A 21,688-nucleotide genomic window follows, 5' to 3' on the forward strand; every position below is an offset into this window, starting at 1 on the left:
AACGAGTATGCTCGCTCATCTCTACTGTCAATCACTGATAGGACCGCCCACAGGACCTGTAATCTCAGAATGAGATATAGATGAATGATACACAAGTAATGCTGAATCTTTTCCACAACACTATGGATCACCTTGCTCAGCTCCTTCTGCTCTATAACATGAGGCCTGCAGTTTGGACAACATGTTTGAGCTGACAGGTTCCCTTTAGTCGTTATATCCCAATTCCTGATTAACAACTATTGATATTTGTGATTTCAAGTTTTCTTGGACAGAAATGCAGATTTTCCCATTGGGTTCTCTGGGCCTTTAACTATTGATATCCTCAGGACAGCTCATTAATTAATTGGCAGAGATCTACTGCTCGGGATCCCTGCCGATCAACTGATCTCCACATCCACTCTCAGTTCGGACAGCGCTGGAAGCAGATAGCACTGTGTATATTGCAGTGCACTGAATTCAAAGGAAGCTGTTCCTGCAGTACCAAAACAGGTGCTGCAATATTGACAGTGCTATTTCCAATGCTGTCCACACTGATAGCGGGACCAGACACCAGCTGATCAGCAGGGACCCCATGCAGCGGACCTCTACCAGTCAACTATAGATGACTTATCTTGAGGATAGGTTATTATCAGTAAAAATCTTAGAGAACCTCTTTAACCCTTTCCAATCCAATGTCGGGCCTGCCCCGACATCATAATTTCCCTCCACAGCTCCGATGTCGGGACAGGCCCGACACTGCAGTGCAGGAGTGCATCTGCACCCGATCATCAGACACATCGGGTGCAGATACACTCCTGACTCTGGTCGTCATTGAGGACCCCCGAGGAGAAGGCAGAAAGGGTTTTTAACCCTTTCTGCCTTCTCCTTTACACATTACATAGCGCTCAATTAGCGCTATGTAATGCACGGAGATTCCGGCCAGCAATCGTGTGACCGCCGGTGTCACCGGACCCCCAGCGGTCACATGAACGCCGAGCTGGGAGCCTGCACCGTGGGGGGGCCTGCTTACCTGTCCGGCGTCTTCCGCATTCTCCCTTCTGTCTCCTGGCTTGGCGATCATGTGACTGCTGGGTGCCACCTGACCCCAGCGGTCAAATGATCGCCGAGCCGGGAGGCAGAAGGGAGAATGCGGAAGACGCCGGACAGGTAAGCGGGCCCCCCCACGGTGCAGTGAGCACCTGCACCCTCCTGAACTCTGTCAGTTCAGGAGGGTGCAGGGAAATGTATTTTTTCTCATCCATTCTCACCAGCTCCAATTTATTTGGAGCTGGGGAGAATGGCTGAAAAAAAAAATTGGCTTGGAAAGGGTTAAGGGTGCATATCCACTAGCGATATATTCTCTTGTGATGCGAGAGCGAGTGCCTCGCAGCACAGAGAGAACTCTGCGATATCACTCAGTGTTTGCAATGGGACCGTTGCAGCAGCGCTAGCCCCATTGAAAACATAAGGAGTACATTGCGGACTTCTGCCACAGCTGTGACAACTGTGGCAGAAGTCCGTGATGCTATCCCATTGCTTTCAATTGGGTTGGCACTGCTGCTGCCCCATTGAAAGCAGTGGGTTACAGACAACCCCCGCAGCGATGATTTTTGGGGAAAGGCTTGAAATATAACCCCCTCCCCGAAAATCATGCCTAGCTGTAAAAGTAAAAAAAAAAAATTATACTCGCCTAGAAGAGCCATCTGGCTCTTATCTCTGACACGGCAGTCTTCTTATGTGCTCTAGAGGCCGGGGATTAAAAAATACCCCCCAGAAAGCGCTAGTCTCATTGGCTGAGCGCTCAGCCAATCACAGGCAGCACTCAGCCATTGAATGACAGCTGAGTGCTGCCTATGATTGGTCACAGCGCTCAGCCAAACGCAGGCCACACTCAGCCATTCATCAATTCTATGAATGGCTAAAAAACGCCTGTGATTGGCTGAGAACTCAGCCAATGAGACCAGTGCTTTCTGGGGGCAGGGATATTTCAATTCCCGGACTCCAGAAGACAGAAGACGACGGGCTTATATTTCAAGGCCTTCCCCAAAAATCATTGCTGCGGGGTTTTGCTGCAACCCACTGCTTTCAATAGGGTGGCAGCAGTGGGATAGCATCACGGACTTATGCCACAGCTGTGACAGCTGTGGCGGAGGATTCCTTTATCCCCGCGATCCCGCTGGGATGAAGGAATCCTCTGCAATAGCTGTCACAGCTATGGCAGAAGTCAGCAATGTACTCCCTATCTTTTCAATGGACTGGCACTGCTGCCGCCGGCCCCAATGAAAACACTGAGCGATATCGCAGATTTTTTTCTCTGCACTGGGAGGCTTGAGACTAAAAATCGCAAATGAGTATGAAACCATTGAAAATCATTGGTTTCATATTCATTGCTCTCGCATTGCAAGAAAAAATATCGCTAGTATGTGTTGTGGCAAGGGGGGTACTCTTGCCTGCGGGATCGTTGACTTCTTGACCGGAATGACCCCCACACGTGAAAAATTACTTCACGAAACGCGATTTCTCTTTAGGACTGGCGCCTGCCAGCATTTATTCACAGCATAACAAATAAAGGAAACAGAGTCCCAATATGCATTCCTTCATCAAATAAAAGTCCACATAAGCACCCTTATGTGGGTGTTTTAGGTTAGGGGCGTCACCCTGTCAACCTTTTGCCTTTTCAGGCTACCAGCCGGCAGCACCTCACTCGGCTGCGCTGGTTCTCACTCTGTCTCTCCTTGGTAGGAAGTGTCCTTTTATCTCGTTCCTGCTCCACCCCCTGGTTAACGCTCGCAATAGAAGACCTGTCTCTGGCCCTCTACAGGCCCTCCTGTGTACTGCACTACAGTGTCCACCCTAAGGCTTACACACCCAGTTACATCTGTATACAGTACATGGAGCCTATACAGTAGTATAGAGCATCCTTACAGGTCTAGACTAAATTAAAATAAATAAATCTTGTTATTTGTATAGCACCAACATATTCTGCAGTCCTTTCAGATAATTTATTTATCACCCCCCCCCCCCCACTTAGCTGGGTACTTATTCTACTGACCTCAAAAGGATGGAAGGCTGAGTCAACCTTGAGCTGGCTACCTGAACCAGGCAGGGATTGAACTCACAACCTTCAGGTCATGAGCAAGAGCTTAGGATTGCATTTCTGCTGCCTTAAAACTTAGTGTCACACAGGGCTCTATCCACAGAGAATGTGCTGTTGTATGGTACCTCTTTATATTATGGAGATATTTTCATGTTTAAAAAAATGTTTTTAGGAGAAAATATCTTCATAATATGGCATGTAATGGAACATCAACAGAAAAAAATCTCCGTTTGCTCCATATAAATTCAGAAGTTCATGGAGGCACAGTAATGCCTCATAGACTTTCTACAGATGTGGTATTACAGCTTTGTAGAACTTAAATTGTGTGCAGACCTGTAAAACAGCCATAAGTAAAGGACCCTTAAATGAAGTGCATTTAACCCCAGGACTTTGTTGGCGTAATGATCGTGTTCAGTGAGCCATAGGCAAATAACTGCCCACAGGCGTAGGCATTTCATGAATTTTTGCAAATATTTGGGAATCCAAATAAATCACATTGAAAGATGTTGAATTTATAGTTGTGATGTATAAATCCAATAATACACCTCATGTCTTTGCTGGAAGTATATTTTATGGTGAGAAAGTGTGTGTGGGGGGATGGTGGTGGTGGTGGGGGGGGGGGGGGGGGGATTACTGCCTGGCTTTTAGCTGCTCTATGTGCAATATTATACATAAAATGACTAGTCGCCTTGTGCATAGAAAGATTTTCTTTGATTGCACATCTGTAATAATGTATGCTTAGGAAGACAATTAGCACTGATTGCAGTGTTAAGGTTAAACTGATAAACTTGTCAGAAATCCAAATTAAACGAAACTAAAATTAATGAGTATTTTCTCCTCTTCTCTTGCACAGCTCTCCAATTCCCACAAGGTGGCGCTGTCTTCCATCAGTTACATTGGTTGTTCTCTGTCTATTTTCTGCCTGGCAATTACACTGGTCACATTTGCTATACTTTCGTAAGTAATTTTTCATATTTTATTATTTCTTTTTTTCCTTCATTCCCTGCTGGGCAAATATTACTGGTTAAAGACCATCTGAGATTTATGTGTGTTCACATATCAGACTAGCACTGCACAATAACATTAGAATTCTCTCAATCATAAATACCATTAATTCACATCAACCCTTTAATTGGATTTTGCCTATATATTTGTAACAGCTGGGTGATTTTGCTCAAATTGCTTTAATTTCCTGATCAGAGGAGTTTTCCATTTACTTTCATCGCATGTTCTGGAGCTGCCGTTTATTATCTCAGCCCAATTGCTTTAGAGCGATAGAACATTTGCAGCAAAGACAACATTTTAAATCTATTCTAGTGGCTGAAGGGCCTTCAAATCAGTATAGGTCAAAAAAGCAAGATCTGCTCATGTACTCTACTTGCCAATTACAGAGGAATGTATTCAGTAAAAGTGTATGAATCCAATGTGAATTTATGCAACCTGACAAGTGTCAGATTGTCAAATAGCCTAGATGGACATAAAATCCTGGCATAAGGACAATGACAATCTTGCTTTTACCAGGAACAAAGTTACCTAACTCACCTCCAAAGTCTTATCTACATGGCCTCCACTCAATTGGGGGCACAGTTGTAGCAGCCCGTTACTGTAGCTTGCCTGCATATAGCAGGCCAGAACAGTGATTAGCGAGACCCTCCTGGGTACCTGTCTAAGGAATGACTCACTACCGGCATGCAGCAAAAGCAGTGAATAATTCCTTAGACAGGTTCCTGGGTGGATTATGGCAACCATGTTCGAGATCTCCATATACCAGCATTCTGCAAGAGTAAGCTGCTAGATGACTCTGTGATTGATAGGAACCCCACAAGTGGAAATCTGGAGTGAGATGGGCGCTCCGCTCTATGCAAAGACTCGGTTTGGCTTTGAATGTCAATTTAAGGTTTAAAAGGATTATCCTAAAATCTAAAGATATCCCCAATGAACAGTATAGGGGAGCACTTTATGATCAGTGGGGGTCTCAGTGGTGAGACTCCCCCGAGAACGGGGGCCCTATGTCCTTCACTGCAAGATTATTGCAGCCCCCACAGTGAGGAGGACAAGAATGGCGTGATGACTGCACTGTATGGTGCCGCTCTATTCACTGCCATTGGGAAACTCAGCAGTTTCCATCAGCCCCAATTAAGTGCATAGAGCGACAGCTACACATGCTTGGCCATTGCTTTATTCAGTGTCTCATCACGTTGGATGGGAGATGCATCCCTGCGGTGACGAGAAGAGGGGGACATGGGACCCCTGTTCTCAGGATTGGTGGGGGTCTCAGCAGTGAGACCTTCACTGGTCATAAAGGCATTTCCTATCTTGGGGATAGGGAATAACTTTAGACTTTTGGATAACTCATTTAAGTTATTGAAAAAATGCAGTTGCAATGCTTATCTATGGGGAGAGAGACCACGTGATCATAACATAATTTAATTTGAAACATCATGATAGTCAAGCCTTAGTCAGACGGGCGTTTTTTGCCGCGATTTGCGCATGCGTCCGGCGATTTTATAAAACCATTGTTTTGCAATGGTATCGGACACATGAGCGCTTTTTATGCGCTCGTCCGATAAATTATAGAACAGAAATCGCAGATCGCACCTATCTGCGATCTGCAATTCCTGTTCTCTTCTCTATATGCGCTCAGTGGGGCCGCCGGCAGCAGCGCCGACCCCATTGAGAACATATAGAAGACAAATCATTCTTCTCTGCCACAGCTGTAACAGCTGTGGCAGAGAAGAACGATGTTTGCCCATTGAATTCAATGGAGCCGGCAATACAGCCGCCTCCATTGAAAGCAATGGGCTGCCGGCGTGCGCGGGGATGAATTGTCGGGAAGGGCTTAAATATATAAGCCCTTCCCTGCAATTCATCCAGAAAAGTGTTAAAATAAAAAATATATACATACTCACCTGCTCCCGGCAGCCGGAGTTCCGTGCGGCCGTACTGCAGTGGGTGTGAAGGGGGTGTGAGTCAGACCTGTCCCCTGATTGGCTCAGCGCTGAGCCAATCAGGGGGCAGGTCTGACTCACACCCCCTTCACACCCACTGCAGGCCGGCCGCGCGGAACTCCAGCTGCCGGGAGCAGGTGAGTATATATATATATTCTTTATTTTAACACTTTTCTGGATGAATTGCAGGGAAAGGCTTATATATTTAAGCCCTTCCTGACAATTCATCCCACACTCGCCCGCAGCGCATTGCTTTCAATGGAGCGGGCTGTATTGCCGCTCCATTGAATGCAATGCGCTGGACAGCTCCGGCCCGTTTCTAATGAAACGCGGCTAGGAGCAGATTTTCGGGCGATTTTCGGGCACTGGTCACGCGATTTGCGGATGCGCATCTGTCATGCGATCCACAAATCGCGCGAAAAAACGCCCGTCTGACTAAGGCCTCACAAGGGCCTTGTGCAATTTCTCCAAATCGGAACCACAATTTTCCTATCTTTTATGCTAAACCTTTCCATGTTAGATTAGCAAAAAATCTCAGTAAACCCACACTAATACGCTACATTAATCAATTTAACGCTTAGCAACTCCATAATTTGTACTTGCTCTCTTAGAAGCCACTTCCTTTACTAGGTCAGGATGTTGCTGTTTACGCAATACGTCATGATATTAGTAGACCGCATGTAGACCATAGATCAAATACTACTGTTACTTCACAGATTATGTTTGGCTTGCTGTAGAAATCCAGTCCAGTGGCAGAAAAAACATCATTATGCATTTTATGCCATCATAAGACAGAATTCTATGCCACAAATCAATCAACACAACAAATGAGTGCATAAATAACTAATACTATGAGATGTACTCAACATGGAAGCGCCATCCTTTACTCCAAAATGCACTACAAAGTCTATTTGCTGTACTAGAGTCCATGAGAGGGGTAATGTTTCTCCTTGTGGGGAACACCTTGAGGGTGTAGGGAGTCTTATATTTCCATGCTAGTGAGTAATGGAATTATTTTCCACAGCTCTACCCTATGAGTCAACAATATCCAACCTTTTAACAGGCCTTGACTAGGGATACAAGCCAAAAAGGAATATCTATGTACATACAGCTGAGAGGCAATAACCCCAAAACGTCTGTATGTGCAATAATATTCCGGTTTGGCTTATATCATAGACATCTTGCAAGGCCTGTTAAAAGGTTTAACATTGACTCATAGGGAAGCTACCATTCCAATAGGTGGTGCTGCGGAGGATTATTCCATCACTCATTTGCTTGGCTTTGAGTATTAGCTTAGGCTTATATGTACTAATGGAATTCTGCTGAAAAGACAAGGAGTGCATTATTGATTAAAAGGATTAACAGGACTTTAAGAAATCTAGCAGAAAGCAGGAGATGTCATTAAATGGCAAACTAACTATTAGGGTGGATTCACACATGACATAAAAATCCATCGCAAACAAATTAGACTAACAATCTGCATGACTTACCTGCTAATGTTGCCGCTTATTGGCTTCAGATTACAGCTTTTGCATTGCAAAGAAAGGAATCCACAGCAATTCTGCACCATTCACATGGCAAGCCTGGACCCAAATCCACATTAAAATCTGCACGTAAGAAATGCAGACTTTGCGGCATATTTGTTTGTGGCGGGTTTTTATGCTACTTGTGAATCCACCCTTAGGGCGGATTCTGATGAACGCTGTTTTCTCCCCTTATGTAGCCACATAATGGAACAAAATGAAACCACGGATTTCAGTGGTTTCGCTTTTACTATCAGGATTTTGGCCCGTTAATTGTACGGCTGCGAAAAGATAGGACCTGCCCTATCTTTCCCGCACAATGTATTCAGTATCGAGCGGCACACCTATCTTCCTGCTGTCTTTTTCAAACTCCTGCGCTCTGGTGCGGAGTTTGAAAAGTCAACGAAGGGGAAAAAATTCCCCTTGTTAAGGTGCAACTACACTCCATTCGCCCACGCTTGTCTGAATCCACCCTTGGGGTATGTTCTTACAGGACTGAATTACTGCTGATCTTCTGCAGTGGAAAGCCTGCAGCGATTCTGCTGAAAATCCACAGTGGCACAAATTTGTATCAAATAGTACAATTTTTTTGTTGCAGCTTTCAGTCTTTCAACAGCAAAGAGTAAAATCCACAGCAAACAATTCTTATGTTGCAAAGTTAAAATCCACACCACAAATCAATTCCACTGCGGATTCCATGCAGATTTTTTCCGCAGCATGCGGATGACATTCATTAAAATCTCATCTACATGGCATGTACTATAAATGCTGTGGATTTTCTGTGCAGGGGAACATACCCTGGAAAATCCCCTGCTATTCCTGTGCTCCCATCAATTTCTATTACTATTCTAAAGTGATGGTTTTTCACAATTATCTGCATGTGATCACAGCAGGCAATCAATGGACTGTGTATGGCTGTAATGGCCATGAGCAGGAAGTTGCAACATAATCCCTGCATGACATTAAAAATGTTGTGACAAGGTATACTTGCATAGTCAACTATACAAAAAATACCGGCTAACTTGTTTCTTAATCTGGAGATTACCAAGTTCAAGCACTTTTGTAATTTGGGGCGCTTATATTGGAGTGAATGGAGCAGCAGTGCGCCTGTGAGACTTCCGCTGCATTCACTCAGAGACCAACTGACACCATTCTCAGGATCAGTGGGGGCCCCAGCAGTTGGACCACCATTGATCATAAAATGATCCCATACACTATAATAGGGGACAATTTTATAACTTGGAACAACCCTTTTAAGGGCTCCCGCACACTGGCGAGAGCGATATCAGGATGTGATTGACGTCCCGATATCGCTCTCACAATCCTTCTTGAAGCCTTGGATGTGAGGTATTTCCGCAGGGAAACAGTCTCCCATCCCTGCAGGGCTTATGGAATCTCCTGCCGTGGCTGTCACAGCTGCGGCAGGACATAGTAATCTTCTCTCACTCATTTCAATGAAGCCAGCGGCAGAGATGGTCGCGGTCCTCTGCCACTGCTGTGACAGCAATGGCAGGGGACTGTCTATGTTGAGGATTTTCGGGGGGGGGGGGGGGACTGTTGAAAAAAAATACTAATACCTCACCTGGGAAGCGCCCATCTCCAGCATGTCTTCTTGCAGGTGCCACAACTCTTCTTCTCTTTGTCTTCTGGCTGGGGATTTAAAAATCCCTGCCCCCTGAAAGCGCTGCCTCTGATTGGCTGAGCACTGTGGCCAATCAGAGGCAGAGCTCATATAATGAATGACAGCTATGCACTGCCTCTGATTGGCCACAGTGTTTAGCCAATCAAAGGCAGCGCTTTCAGGGGGCAGCAATTTTTAAATCCCCAGACGGATGTCAAGGAGAAGAAGAGTGCCGGCACCTGAAAGAAGACGCACCGGAGATGACAGCGCTTCCCAGGTGATGTATTAGTATTTTTTTTCAACAGTCGTGTATTATTTATTATTTTTGGGGTGGGGGGCTTATATTTCAAGCCCCCCTCACTCCCCTTGAATATCCACGGAAAGTGGCAGAGGACCACGAGCATCTCCCATTCTTTCAATGGGGCTGGCACTGCTGCCGATGGCCCCATTGAAATTAATGGGTGAGATCACAAAAAGAATGGACATGCCGCAATTTTGTTTTAACGCTGCATCGCAAGTGTTAAAACATCGCACATGTGCATGGAGCCATTTGAAGCCATTGGCTTCATGATATTGCGATTTATTGCATCCTCGCAGCGCTGGGAAATTGTGTGATTTTCTCGCCATTGTAAAGCCACCCTTAGAGAGACCGTGTGGAGCCTTAGAGCGGTAAGTCATTAGCCAAACCAGTAAAACGTATTTTGTTATTTTATGACATTCCCTGCTTTCTGCGAGATTTTTAATCATCTTGGACTTCTCCTTTGATTAATTTTGTCTAGAAAAACCTTAGAATATGTTGTTTTCTATATCTGAGCTTTATACATCCAATATTTATGGAACAGCATCCGTCACCATAGGTTGAAATGTTTGTGCTTCCTTAGTGGTAGAGACGCTCCAATTACTGTTCATGCCATTTTAGTATTCAGATAGCCTACTGTAGAGCGCTTTAATTATCCCATTAGATATTAGCAAAGCCACTAATGGACAGGATTGCGGCAAAAATCTTTAAAAATAATTTTACAACCCAGACCATTAGGCACAACATGAAACACTCAAGCTTTGTTTTCGCTTCCCTAAACATGAAATTGTATTTTATTAACATTCTTGGGGTGTCCATATGGTATTATCTATTTGTTAAGAGAATGAGACTCATTTTAGAACTAGATTTTATTTTATTGGCCAGGCTATTACACTCTGCATTTGCCATCTCTAATTAGTTGCATTTATAGGCTGTTGGTTTACTTTAGTATTAACTTATCAAACAGCAAAGCTGGAAATAAATGAAGATTGATAGTGTACTTATTCTTGGCCATTGCCAGACTGCTTCTGTCTTTCATCTCTGATCAGGCATACACTCCAGTGCACGAAGCTCAGAAGATCATTTGTGTTTATGACAAAGGTCTTTACTGTTCGATTTAACAGCTATTTAAAGTCCTTTTTAAAGTGAACCTGCACTTTTAAGAGTTAAACAGTCTGCCTTCCATAATTAATAGTTGGTGATGTTATTAGAACCTACATCTCTCTAAATGACTATTAATTCCTCGTAATATTTTGGATACTGGCGAAGAAAGTAGACAAAGCATTAAAAAAAAAGAAGTTTACGAGCAGCCGTATATCACCATTAAATGTACAATTTATATACAATGATTTTAACGTGCTAGAATGAGACAGAAGGAGAATTGTTCTTTGGAGACAGCTGAAGGAAGATCTCAGTTTTAATATTCCCCATGCAGACAGACCTCAGTGAATCAGTACATTGTGCAAAGTGAAAAAATGGAAACTGTTGAGGCAAGAAAAACAGCATTTTAGAGTAATCCATGGACATTTAACACATTTAGCAGAGGGTTTTGACCCATCGGACTTTTGGAAGTGTCGATGAATTGTTTATGAATACCATCTGCACCATAGCTATGCATTGCCAGGGTGGAATCGTTTCATTAGATTGTCACTGGAGGCGGTAGAAATGTTAACACTTAAAGAAAAGGCAGTTTCATTGAATCTAATAGCTTACAAATCCGCATTGATGTAAAAGGTAACTTGTTCATAAGTGACATTGAAACGCTTTTCCTGAGGCTTGTCACTATTGGCAGACGTACTGGATTTGTGTTGCCTTCCGGACAAGGGACAGACTATTTCAGTGGATGGTTAATAATCCTGGCAGTGTGGTGCTGCGGAGTCCACTTAATATTGTATATTGTAAATGGTTCCATATGGATAGTTGTAAACTCGTGGTCTCGGCATTGTAATATTGGCACTCCTGTGGAGCATGGATTTGTATAACTTTCACATTGGCATTGTCATAAATAAGCAGCATGTGAATTGATTACTGCACATAAACCATCTGTTCTTACTAAGGAGATTTGACAGGTTGTGGCCTGATTACAGAATCGTCATGCATTTTAGCCTTTTCTAGTCAAGCTAAAAATTCGAATGCTTCTATAAAGCTGGATAATTAATGCTCCTGTATTCCTCCAGTCAGATCTACACACATATACATAAAGGAGCTCTGTTATTTTAGGCCCATTTACACGCAAAGATACTCTTTCAAAGAATTGAAAAATTGAACGTTTTAGCAATCTTTTTGCATAAAGTGTTAATAGCCAGTGATAGCAATTAACACTTTATCATCTTCATTTGCATGTAAAAGGGATTCCACTAGCTATTTGCAGAGCCCAGAATGTGATTAATCACATACCCAGCTGTGCGTACAGCGGCATTGTTCTTGTCGTGGATGCCGTCAGAATACAATGTTAACTGCCGTCTCCCCGCGGAGAAAACGGCCTGCGGTCTACTGACAGATAAAGCAAACTACTTTATCTGCAGTAGCTGAACGATGGATTTTAAGTTTACTTTAAAATCATACAAACTAAACATGTCCCCGATGCCCGTGTTTACATGTAACTATTATTGCTCAAATTTGGTAATTTGAATGAATTTTCAGCGATAATTGTTGCATGTAAATGGGCCTTTAAATTTTTCTTACTATGTATAAAAGGGTATTCCCAAGATGGGCTTTGATCACCTATCCATAGGATACTACTGGATAAGTTTGACCCGTGGGGGTCTCACAGCTGATACTTCTCGTCACTATGGTAATGCTTCTCCCACCCACAGTGACATCAGAATGATTAGAGATGCTGCTGCTCCATTCACTTCAATGCGGCTGACGGAAATAACCAAGTGCTTATACTTTACTATCTCCAGCAGTCCCATTGAAAATGAATGGAGCGGCCCTGTGCATGCATGACCATAGCTACATTCAATTTCCATCTCACTGCAGGGGGTGCAGCAAGCCTGAAGTGAGCAGGATTGGGGAAGCAGGACCCCTGTTCTTGCGATCAGTGGGGGTCTCAGCACCTATGGATAGCTGCTAACTGTATCTTGGAAATATAAAAGAGAGAAAAGATTTCTATTTCCATTGTTTTACAGTCCTGTGAATGCAACCATTGTAAGCAATTGATATTTCCCTTCTGGTTGCCATGCCAACATTCCTGAACAAATATATTTATATACCTACTGATGTTTACGTAAAGGGGTGCTCCAATCTTGGTAAAACTTCACTGCAATAGGAATGCCGCTATGTACGAAGTTGCTGGTTGGCCAAGAGTACAAAAACAGCCAAGCATGGCTGAGTTGTGATGTTCCAGTAACTCCCATAGAAGTCAATGGGATATACACAAAGAGTGTAACACTGTGTACTAAGCTGTTTCCATTTCCTACGGAAACTGTGCAGCTCACTGTTCTACGCTGTTTGCACAACTCCCATTGACTTCTATAGGAGATACAGAAACAGCATAGTGAAGCCTGCTCATTTTTGCTAGACACATTTTGTACTTGTTATAACTTGGTAACTAATGCAAATTAGTACATTAAAATAGCAATACGGTCACACTGTTAGAACAGAATGGATAATACCAGACTGTGCGAAGGGAAGGCAAAAGACAATACTCTACTGTTAATTTATTTATACATTTACAAGAGGAATAACCAAGGAAAGGTTCAGTGCGGAGTTCTAAGAAAATATGCCGCAGAATTGCTATTTTAGGGCTCCTGCACACTTGCGTTTTTGTTGCGCGTTTTTTTTCACGCGATATCGCTGCGTTTTTTTCATGCGATTGTCAATGGGACTTTCTAATGTTAAAAACGCATTGCAAGTTGGTGCTTTGCAATTTCTGTGCGATGCGTTTTTAACATTAGAAAGTCCCATTGACAACCGCATGAAAAAAACGCAGCGATATCGCGTGAAAAAAACGTGCAAGAAAAATGCAAGTGTGCAGGAGCCCTCATGGTGAATGCAAGTATTTATTAAAATAGACATGTCAGAAGAATTGATTGGTTCTCTTTGGGGAAGGCAATGGCAAACCACCCTGCAAAAACATCTACCAAGAAAATGTCACAATGAGACATCACCCGAGGAGTCAGTCATGACTTGGTGCTTGCACCAGGGGACTTTACCTTTACCTTATCCTTGATAATCTGACTTTCCATGTAGAGATATTTTGTTAGCATAGAACTAGACCATTTAGTTGGTAGCTCATCTACTATATTATTTATGTAGTTACTATTGCATTTTATGAATAACAAAATGTAAAATAGCTCTCTTGGAGAAGAAAACTGTTTTTCTCTACTAGCACTTAACGGGAACTAAACTGTTAATCAAGGTCCAATCTTTTAAGTGGCCTTAAAATTATCCTCCAGGCCTGGAGAGACAAAGATGACCATGCTGCTTTTCTGACTACCTGACACACACTGTGCATAGTATGCATCATGAGTCTAAGACACTACATGCTTTGATTGACCACTGCTGTCCACACGAGCAGTGATGACCAGTCAGATCAGCATGTAGTGTCTTAGCCTAGTGCTGCATACTATGCACAGTGTGTGTCAGGTAGTCAGTGAACCAGCATGGCCTTCTTTGTTTCTCCAGGCCTGGAGGGTCGCTTTAAAACATGGGTTATCAGACAAACTGGCACTGTCTTGTCAACATAGAGGAAGGTTCTGGTTAGCTGTGTGAGATGCCTTCTAGATAGATCTTTATAAAAAGAATCAATGGCAGTATACATCTATTAGATAAACTCCATAAAATCTACCATATTCTTGTTTTCTGTTTTCCTCCTTTTTGGGTTCGCTTAAAACAAAGTCATTTTATTGTTGTCAGAAAAGCGTACCGAGCTTTCAGTCAAGACGGTTAACAGATAAAGACTAAACAATAATGAGCAATTAAGATAAGAGATACAAATGTGATCTTAAAGCATTTTTCATCTAGATACTGAATGTTCTTCTTGCTTGTACAGTGATTTCTTATTGGCTGTCTCCAAGGAGTTAGGGAGAAGAGTGGAAGTGTAATCAATGCATTGTCTCTCTCCATTTCACAATTGCATTTAGATTATTTTGTTTCATTTTTTTTTTTAGAAGCCAGAAGCTTTTAGCTCATGCAAATCTCTAGGATGTTGTGCTTTAGTACTGACTCAGGTATTCTTTGTGTTTTATTTAATAGCTCAGTGAGCACAATCCGAAATCAGCGATATCATATTCACGCTAACCTCTCATTCGCAATATTGGTTGCACAGATCCTGCTCCTTATCAGCTTTCGCTTTGTGCCTGGAACGGTGAGTGAATATTTAGAACTAAAGATAAAATGTAATCATTTGAGGAATTTGTAAACTTTTAAATATTTTTTCATAAATCAAGAGTATAAGAGAAAATAAGAAACTTTGTGACTCATTCTCTAAGTAAATTCCACTTCTCCTACCCCCTTGCCTTCTGCACTGATCGCTCACTCTGAATGTACTGATTACATTTATACACAGGGGTATCTGCACTTAGGTTATCGCTACAATCCATGGATGTTTATGAAGAAGGGAGGGGAGAGGAGAAGGGAGCTGCTGAAAGAATACAGAGAGACGCACAGATGTTGCTGCAACTAGTGCTTTATCTCACCTCTCACTATAGTGAGAGTCACAGTTACACTGCTCAGTCTTGTTGTATAATGTACTCCATGCTGCTGCTATTTCTGAGGATGTGATATAGAGAAAAGGGAACCTGATCTACTCTTCTCTGTGTGCAGTGTATGGGAGACATCATAGCAGCTAGTCTCCACCCACTTTTGCAACTGAGTTCAGGGAAAACTGACAATTAGAAATAGAGTCTGTAGCAGGGAAAAATGACTAAAAGTGCATGATGCAAATCATATAACGGTCAAAAAATTCCCCATGCACTTTTTGAAAAGTTAGCCAAAAGTATAGTTACACTTTAATATACTCTTTAATACTCCTTGCATGCTTGTACAGTGTTGTGCTCTCTCCTAATGTACCTTGCATAGATCCTGATGCAGCTGGTAGACAGACTTTAGGTTAATGTTGGGAATGTATCACAGAAGGGGAAATCAAGAATTAAAAACAATCACAGAAAATGGCCGTTACTTACTGACTGAGGAGTGCATATAGATGCATCCTCCTCTCACCATGCAGGTAGCTGACTACCAAATGGAGGAGCCAATAACACCCGTGCGGGACAACGATAATAACACCCACTCACACTGCCTCTTGATAATGAGAGGGGTGGGTGCTTGGCGTACACTCCCACACATAGTGGATACAAGGTGCCAGACCATTCTGGTGTTATTGGCTCCTCCATTTGGTAGTCAGCCACCTGCATGGTGAGAGGAGGATGCATCTATATGCACTCCTTACTCAGTAAGTAACGGCCATTTTCTGTGAATGTTGGGAATGTGTTGCAAAATATCTCTGCTCAATAACTGGCAAAAACTATCTAGTACCACCTGTAAGTAGCTACCATCGTACTATGACATCATTAGCTATTTCATTATCATATTTATGATATCTGACAGTCAATGTAAACAATTATGAAATTAGTTGGTTTGCAACCAGATTAAGACAGCAATCTATTATGGACAAATGTACAAATGTGTGAATTTGAACTGTAACTTAACCATATAAAACTGAACTTGACAACATTAAGATACATGATAGCAAAAGATTTAACTACAAGACAGTGTTGAGCAAACTTTTGAAAAGTTGGTTCAGCTAGTTTGACGAATTTTAGCAAAAAGTTCAATGTGGTCTAAATTAGTTTGAACTGAATCGGAACTTCACCATTATCAATAAAAATGGTATATAAAGAGCCATAAAAGTCTTCCTTCAATGTGGCTCAGTGGTTAGCACTGTTGCCTGAGAGCACTGGGATCCTAGGTTGAAATGTGACCAAGGGCAACATCTGCATGGAGTTTGTATGACTGTTTGTACAAGCCAACACAAACATCTATGTCTATGCAGATTTTGTTCTTGACCAGATTTGAACTTAGGATCTCTGTGCGGCAAGACAACACTGCTAACCACTGAGCCACATTGGAGAAAGAGGAATTTTAGTGGGTTTGGCAGTCAACATACAAAGTTCGACCGAAGACTCGTCTGTCATTCATTCCGCGAGAGCTGCCTGTGATTGGCTAAGCGCCTCAGCCAATCACAATGAGCTCTTTCAGCAGAGAAGATGCGGCTGAGCCCCGGCAGCTGAAGGGAGGTGAGTATGTATTTTTTGTGTTTTTTACACTACTTTTACTGGTCTTTCAGGGAAGGGCTTATATTTAAAGCCCTTCCCTAAAATCCAATGACAGGGAGCCGGCAGCAGGATCTTCTACCGCAGCTGTCATGCCTGACAGCTGCGGTAGGGAATTGAAGAATTCCTCTGTTGCATCTGTCACAGATGTGACAGGTGCAGCAGCAGGGAATTCATTTTACTAGTGGGGATGAAGGAAACATCTGCCACATGCGGCACATGTGTTCTGCATCCCATGGGGGACATGACAGTGGTGGAGAGGTAAGTTTTTTATTCATTTTTATTTTTTTACACTATAATTAGTGTTTTTCAGGGAAGGGCTTATATGTAAAGCCATTCCATAAAAAACAATTCAAGGGTGGCGGCTCCATTGAAAACAATTTAGTGTGTGTCCTGTCCATCCGCACTATGTAACAAGACTGTACTCATTTTACACTGTTTATTTTTTGCTAAAGTGTATGCAAAACACTATTTTGCATACACTTTAGCCAAATATAAACATGTGGGGAGGAGAGGGTGAAATTTTCTCGAGCACCGCGTGGTGCTCTCTCGAGTAATGAGTACTTTCAAGTATGCTAATGCTCGAACGAGCATGCTCGCTCATCTCTATTTCTTATATACAAAAAGGAAAGAATAATGAAAAAAATAGAAACAAAAAATTGGGTTAAAATGGTCACCCGTGTACTTAGTTTAAGGAATATTCAACTCATCTGTTTTTTGTTTAATAGATTTTAAATTAAATTTCAAATCATCTTGAAGTTTGCAATTAAAGTGTATTTAATCTTACCTGTAATGTCAAAGTAGCACGGAGCTGCAGACCTTAAGAAGTGACATTTAAAAACAGAGGAAGCAGAAAGCTGAATTCTAGAAAAATGTAATTTTTGTTTGTACAACTTGAAGGTTTTTTCTTCTTTCTTTAAAGCATATCCTGGCAAATAAGTGAAGAAAATACAATCTTGGAAGTTATGTCTAGCTAAACAAGCCAAAATAAATGTTTATTGCACAAACCAGTTGTATTTGTAGTCAGCTGGCCAAATGTAGCATAACTAAGTTTTAAGGATCCAAAGAGATTCAATAAACCCCCTCGGAGAGCTATGGCCAACGTTTTATATGTCGTAATGTTCTCTATCTGCCAAACCTAGGAGGCAATAAGCTCCATTTACCAAGTAGACTATTTAGCTGTCCCTAAAGCCTTACTTACTCCCACACTGCTTTAATTGTTGATACTGGTGAGTGTTATTGTCTGTAAAAGAATTATGATTCAATCTGTTCCAAAAACTAGAAATTTTCAAAAATCATCTATATAATTTCTGACAGCCTAGTCAGCCAAACAAGGACATCTAACATTTCAGCAATTATACGTGACTTAATGTCAGACAGCATTAGCTCATTAATACACATGATCTATTATACCATATGGGGATGTTTAAGGTGAAAGCAGCATGAAAACCACAGAAAAGAATGCATGCAAATTCTTCCAGTTTTTGTTGAGATTTTGTCATTATTCATGTTGTGGCTTTTTGGGGAGACAGTTCTAGGAAAATGGGGATTATTTACTATTCAAAATAAACAGTTTTCTGTCTCACATTACACCAAAAAAAATGTTTTACATGCTTTGCAGCCTATTTACTATGTGTTTTTAGACACTTTAGAACAGGTTTTCTAATTTGTCTGAAAAGGAGTGAGGCCTAAATTATGCCAAAAACTGCCCCAAATTGCTGTAAATTTTGGGTTCCAATTGCGATCTACTGTTGTGCACATTTTGAGTTGACCAGATTATAGTAACATGACCAGATAAGGATTGTTGAAGCGTTCGTACATTTCTATGGGAAGTCTGTATGTCAGCAGCTCTAAACTGTCTAACCATGTTCTTCCACATTAAATAACCATAAAGAAGAACTTTTTTTATTATTCTCTAGTAGTGTTGTTTTTAGTAAGAACATTTAGAAAGCTTACACTAAGTAATCTCCTTTTCCTAGGATTGCTTAATCTTGCAATTTGTGCAAAAAACCTGAATTGCTAAGAAATTCTGAGGTATAGGATTTAGGCGTATTGAACAGACATGTTATGACAGCATTTTGAAAGCCATCAGAGAAAATGCACTATGGTATTGTAAAGACAAAGTGCTGAACAAATTGCTTCCTCTATTATCTATTTGGACACAGTATAAAATCAAAGGCATTTATCAGAAGGCTGGATGAGAGTGGGTTAAGCTGCCATGGAGAAACCAATTATGGAAATTATGGAAAGGTTACTCTTTATTTAATATATTATTCTATCATCTCTTCATTACTATTGTAAGAGATTTGTTTTTTGAACTTCAGCAGCCAAAGGATTAGAATACAATTGAGTAGTCAGGACACGCTGCACAAATATGCGTCGTATGTTTACAATACAGGCTTATTGACCAGCCATAACAACCTCCATACAATCTGCCTGTTCCCGTTTATCGATACTATCAATGTGATAATGTGTGAGCCGGCTAGAAAAAAAGAAAGCAGCTTTGTGATGATAGCAGCAGGAGATCTATAGCAAGCGCAGTGGAATTGTGCCAATCTTTACGTCAAGGAGATAGGTGAAATTGCTGTTATAAGTCGAAATTGCAGCTGTAAGGCATACGTTTATATATTGTAGGAAAAAAAATACATTCTTGGGTCCGCGTTGCCAAATTTTTTTAGAATGAATGCTACATATACTTTCTAAATACAGATTAGCATATCGAATGTCATTAATTCCTTCTGGTGAATCATAAAGGCTGTGAAAGGTCTAATAAAAAGCCAAGGGCATTGTAACCTGTCATGGTTCTTAGCAAGGAATGTGGCTCTATTTGTGGACTATTAATTCAAAAATAGATGGAAGATAAAATAAAGGATCAAACTACATATTTAAAAGAAATCCCTTGTAAATATCCATGTGCTTTTCTTTCATGTTAAAAATTCAATTTGGTTGTCTGGTAGCTGCATTTATTTGCAGATTGAGTGACCATTAATATGGCTGCCATTATGGTTGTCAACTAGCCTTCCTAGACTTCTGAAGAGTTGCAAGTTAGACTACTTCCATGTATAGGATTCAAGAAAATCCAGCACCTACTTTGACACACAATCTTTTTTTCTGCCAGTTCCTTGTAAAAATAAATATAAGGCAGAAAAACCGTATCCGTTTTTTTCCCCGATGATGCATATCAAATGTATCCGGAAGTTTTCGCCTTAATGCTAATAACAATCCCACCAACTGAATGAAATCCTTTACAGTCAGTAGTAAGTTTTCAAACTATCCCGAATCGGAACTCTTCAGTACTCAGTCTTTTTCACTCACCTATCACTGAGAAGCTATGGATTCTGATAGGTAGTCAATTCAAGCCAAAACAAATGCATGAATCCCCCTGTCCTATTCAGGGACCACCATATACCAAGGTGTTTTTGTCCAATGCACCTGTGTTTGCAAGGAGTTGAAGAACTGCACAGAACTTTCTGGTTAAAAATAAGTATTTATTAATGGCATTCACTGGATAACAGCAATGCTGAGTATAATCACATTTAAAATAGCTCAGTTTCTCTAATTCCAACCATGTCAAGGATCATAGCACAAGTAAAGTCCATTTTTCCATATAAACCTTTACACCTCTCCTACATTTTCATGGGACATAGCAGGTATAACTTTAGCACATAAACCCAATGTTTCATTTCCCGTATGAAGTTCACCAATGCAAAAAAATAGGTTAACATTAGAGATGAGCGAGCATACTCGCTAAGGGCAATTGCTCGATCGAGCATTTTCCTTAGTGAGTACCTGCCCGCTTGGGAGCAAAGATTCAGCTGCCGGCGGCGGGCGGGAGTGGCGGGGGAGAGCGGGGAGGAACGAAGGGGAGATCTATTTCTCCATCTCTCCCCCCCGTTCCCCTCTCATGGCCGCAACTCACCTGTCACCCGCACCGGCAGCCGAACCTTTTCTTCCGAGCAGTGGGATACTCGCTAAGGACAATGCTCGATCGAACAATTGTCCTTAGCGAGTATGCTCGCTCATCTCTAGTTAACATTCAACCATACAATGTAATGCATAACATATAAGAAAGAATTCTATTAGGTAACAGAAATGCAGTCCTAAGCTCTCGCTCACGATCTGAAGGTTGCAAGTTCAATCTCTGCAGGGTTCAGGTAGCCGGATCAAGGTTGATTCAGCTTTGCTTCTTTTTGAGGTCAGTAAAATGAGTACCCAGCTTGGTGGGGGCTAATAAATAAATTACCTGAAAGTGCTGTGGAATAAGTTGGGGCTATACAAATAAGATTTATTTTATTTTTATATAGTATGTTTAATCATAGTTCAATTTTGAACTCACATTTATACACCTTATGTGTAACTGTCAATTAACCCTGACATAACAATATAGACATTGGGGCCATGATCAATCCCTCAATATACACATGCTTACCACACCTGAAGATTCTTTCCTAATCTCTAATATAGCAAGCTTTCAATATTGAACCCTTTTGGTGATACCGCGCACAATGATAAATGTAATTTATTTCAAGCTTAGAGAATTTCCTTATCACATTCTCACCCCTCCAATGCTGTTCAACCTTTGAAATTCCCATAAACTTCACTCCTCCCCTTGGATATTTTATACAACTTAAAATCTAAAGATACACTGTGCTCAAACAAAATATTTTCAATTTTTTTTTTGTATTTCAATTTTTACTGACATATTTTCAAAATAACTAGTACAAACATATAAAATAACACAGCACCATAGAGATATTGATAGACAAATAGTACTATGTCAGGAGAAAGGTTCGCAATGGAACAATAAAGCACAAAGCAACAAACATAGCAGACCACAGGGTCTACTCAAGATACATAGTCATAAAAGAAAATAATCCAAATACGATGTAATGCAATTCATATGGCTACCAGGCATAAAGGAGGTAAAAAACTAAATAAAAAATGG

The 21,688-nt window shown here is 41.4% G+C and overlaps 1 protein-coding gene across 4 annotated transcripts in view; it reads left to right on the forward strand.

Annotated features, from left to right (window-relative positions):
• ADGRD1 (adhesion G protein-coupled receptor D1) overlaps nucleotides 1-21,688 on the forward strand; it is a 500,100-nt gene that overhangs the window by 342,901 nt on the left and 135,511 nt on the right. For all 4 annotated transcript variants that reach the window (XM_066603414.1, XM_066603418.1, XM_066603416.1 and 1 more), the window contains 2 exons: nucleotides 3,930-4,033; nucleotides 14,666-14,777. In XM_066603414.1, coding sequence (XP_066459511.1) covers nucleotides 3,930-4,033; nucleotides 14,666-14,777 — 216 coding nt within the window. The remainder of the gene's footprint in view (nucleotides 1-3,929; nucleotides 4,034-14,665; nucleotides 14,778-21,688) is intronic.

This window comes from Eleutherodactylus coqui, chromosome 5 (genome assembly GCF_035609145.1).
Source record: "Eleutherodactylus coqui strain aEleCoq1 chromosome 5, aEleCoq1.hap1, whole genome shotgun sequence".
Taxonomy (NCBI): Eukaryota; Metazoa; Chordata; class Amphibia; order Anura; family Eleutherodactylidae; genus Eleutherodactylus; species Eleutherodactylus coqui.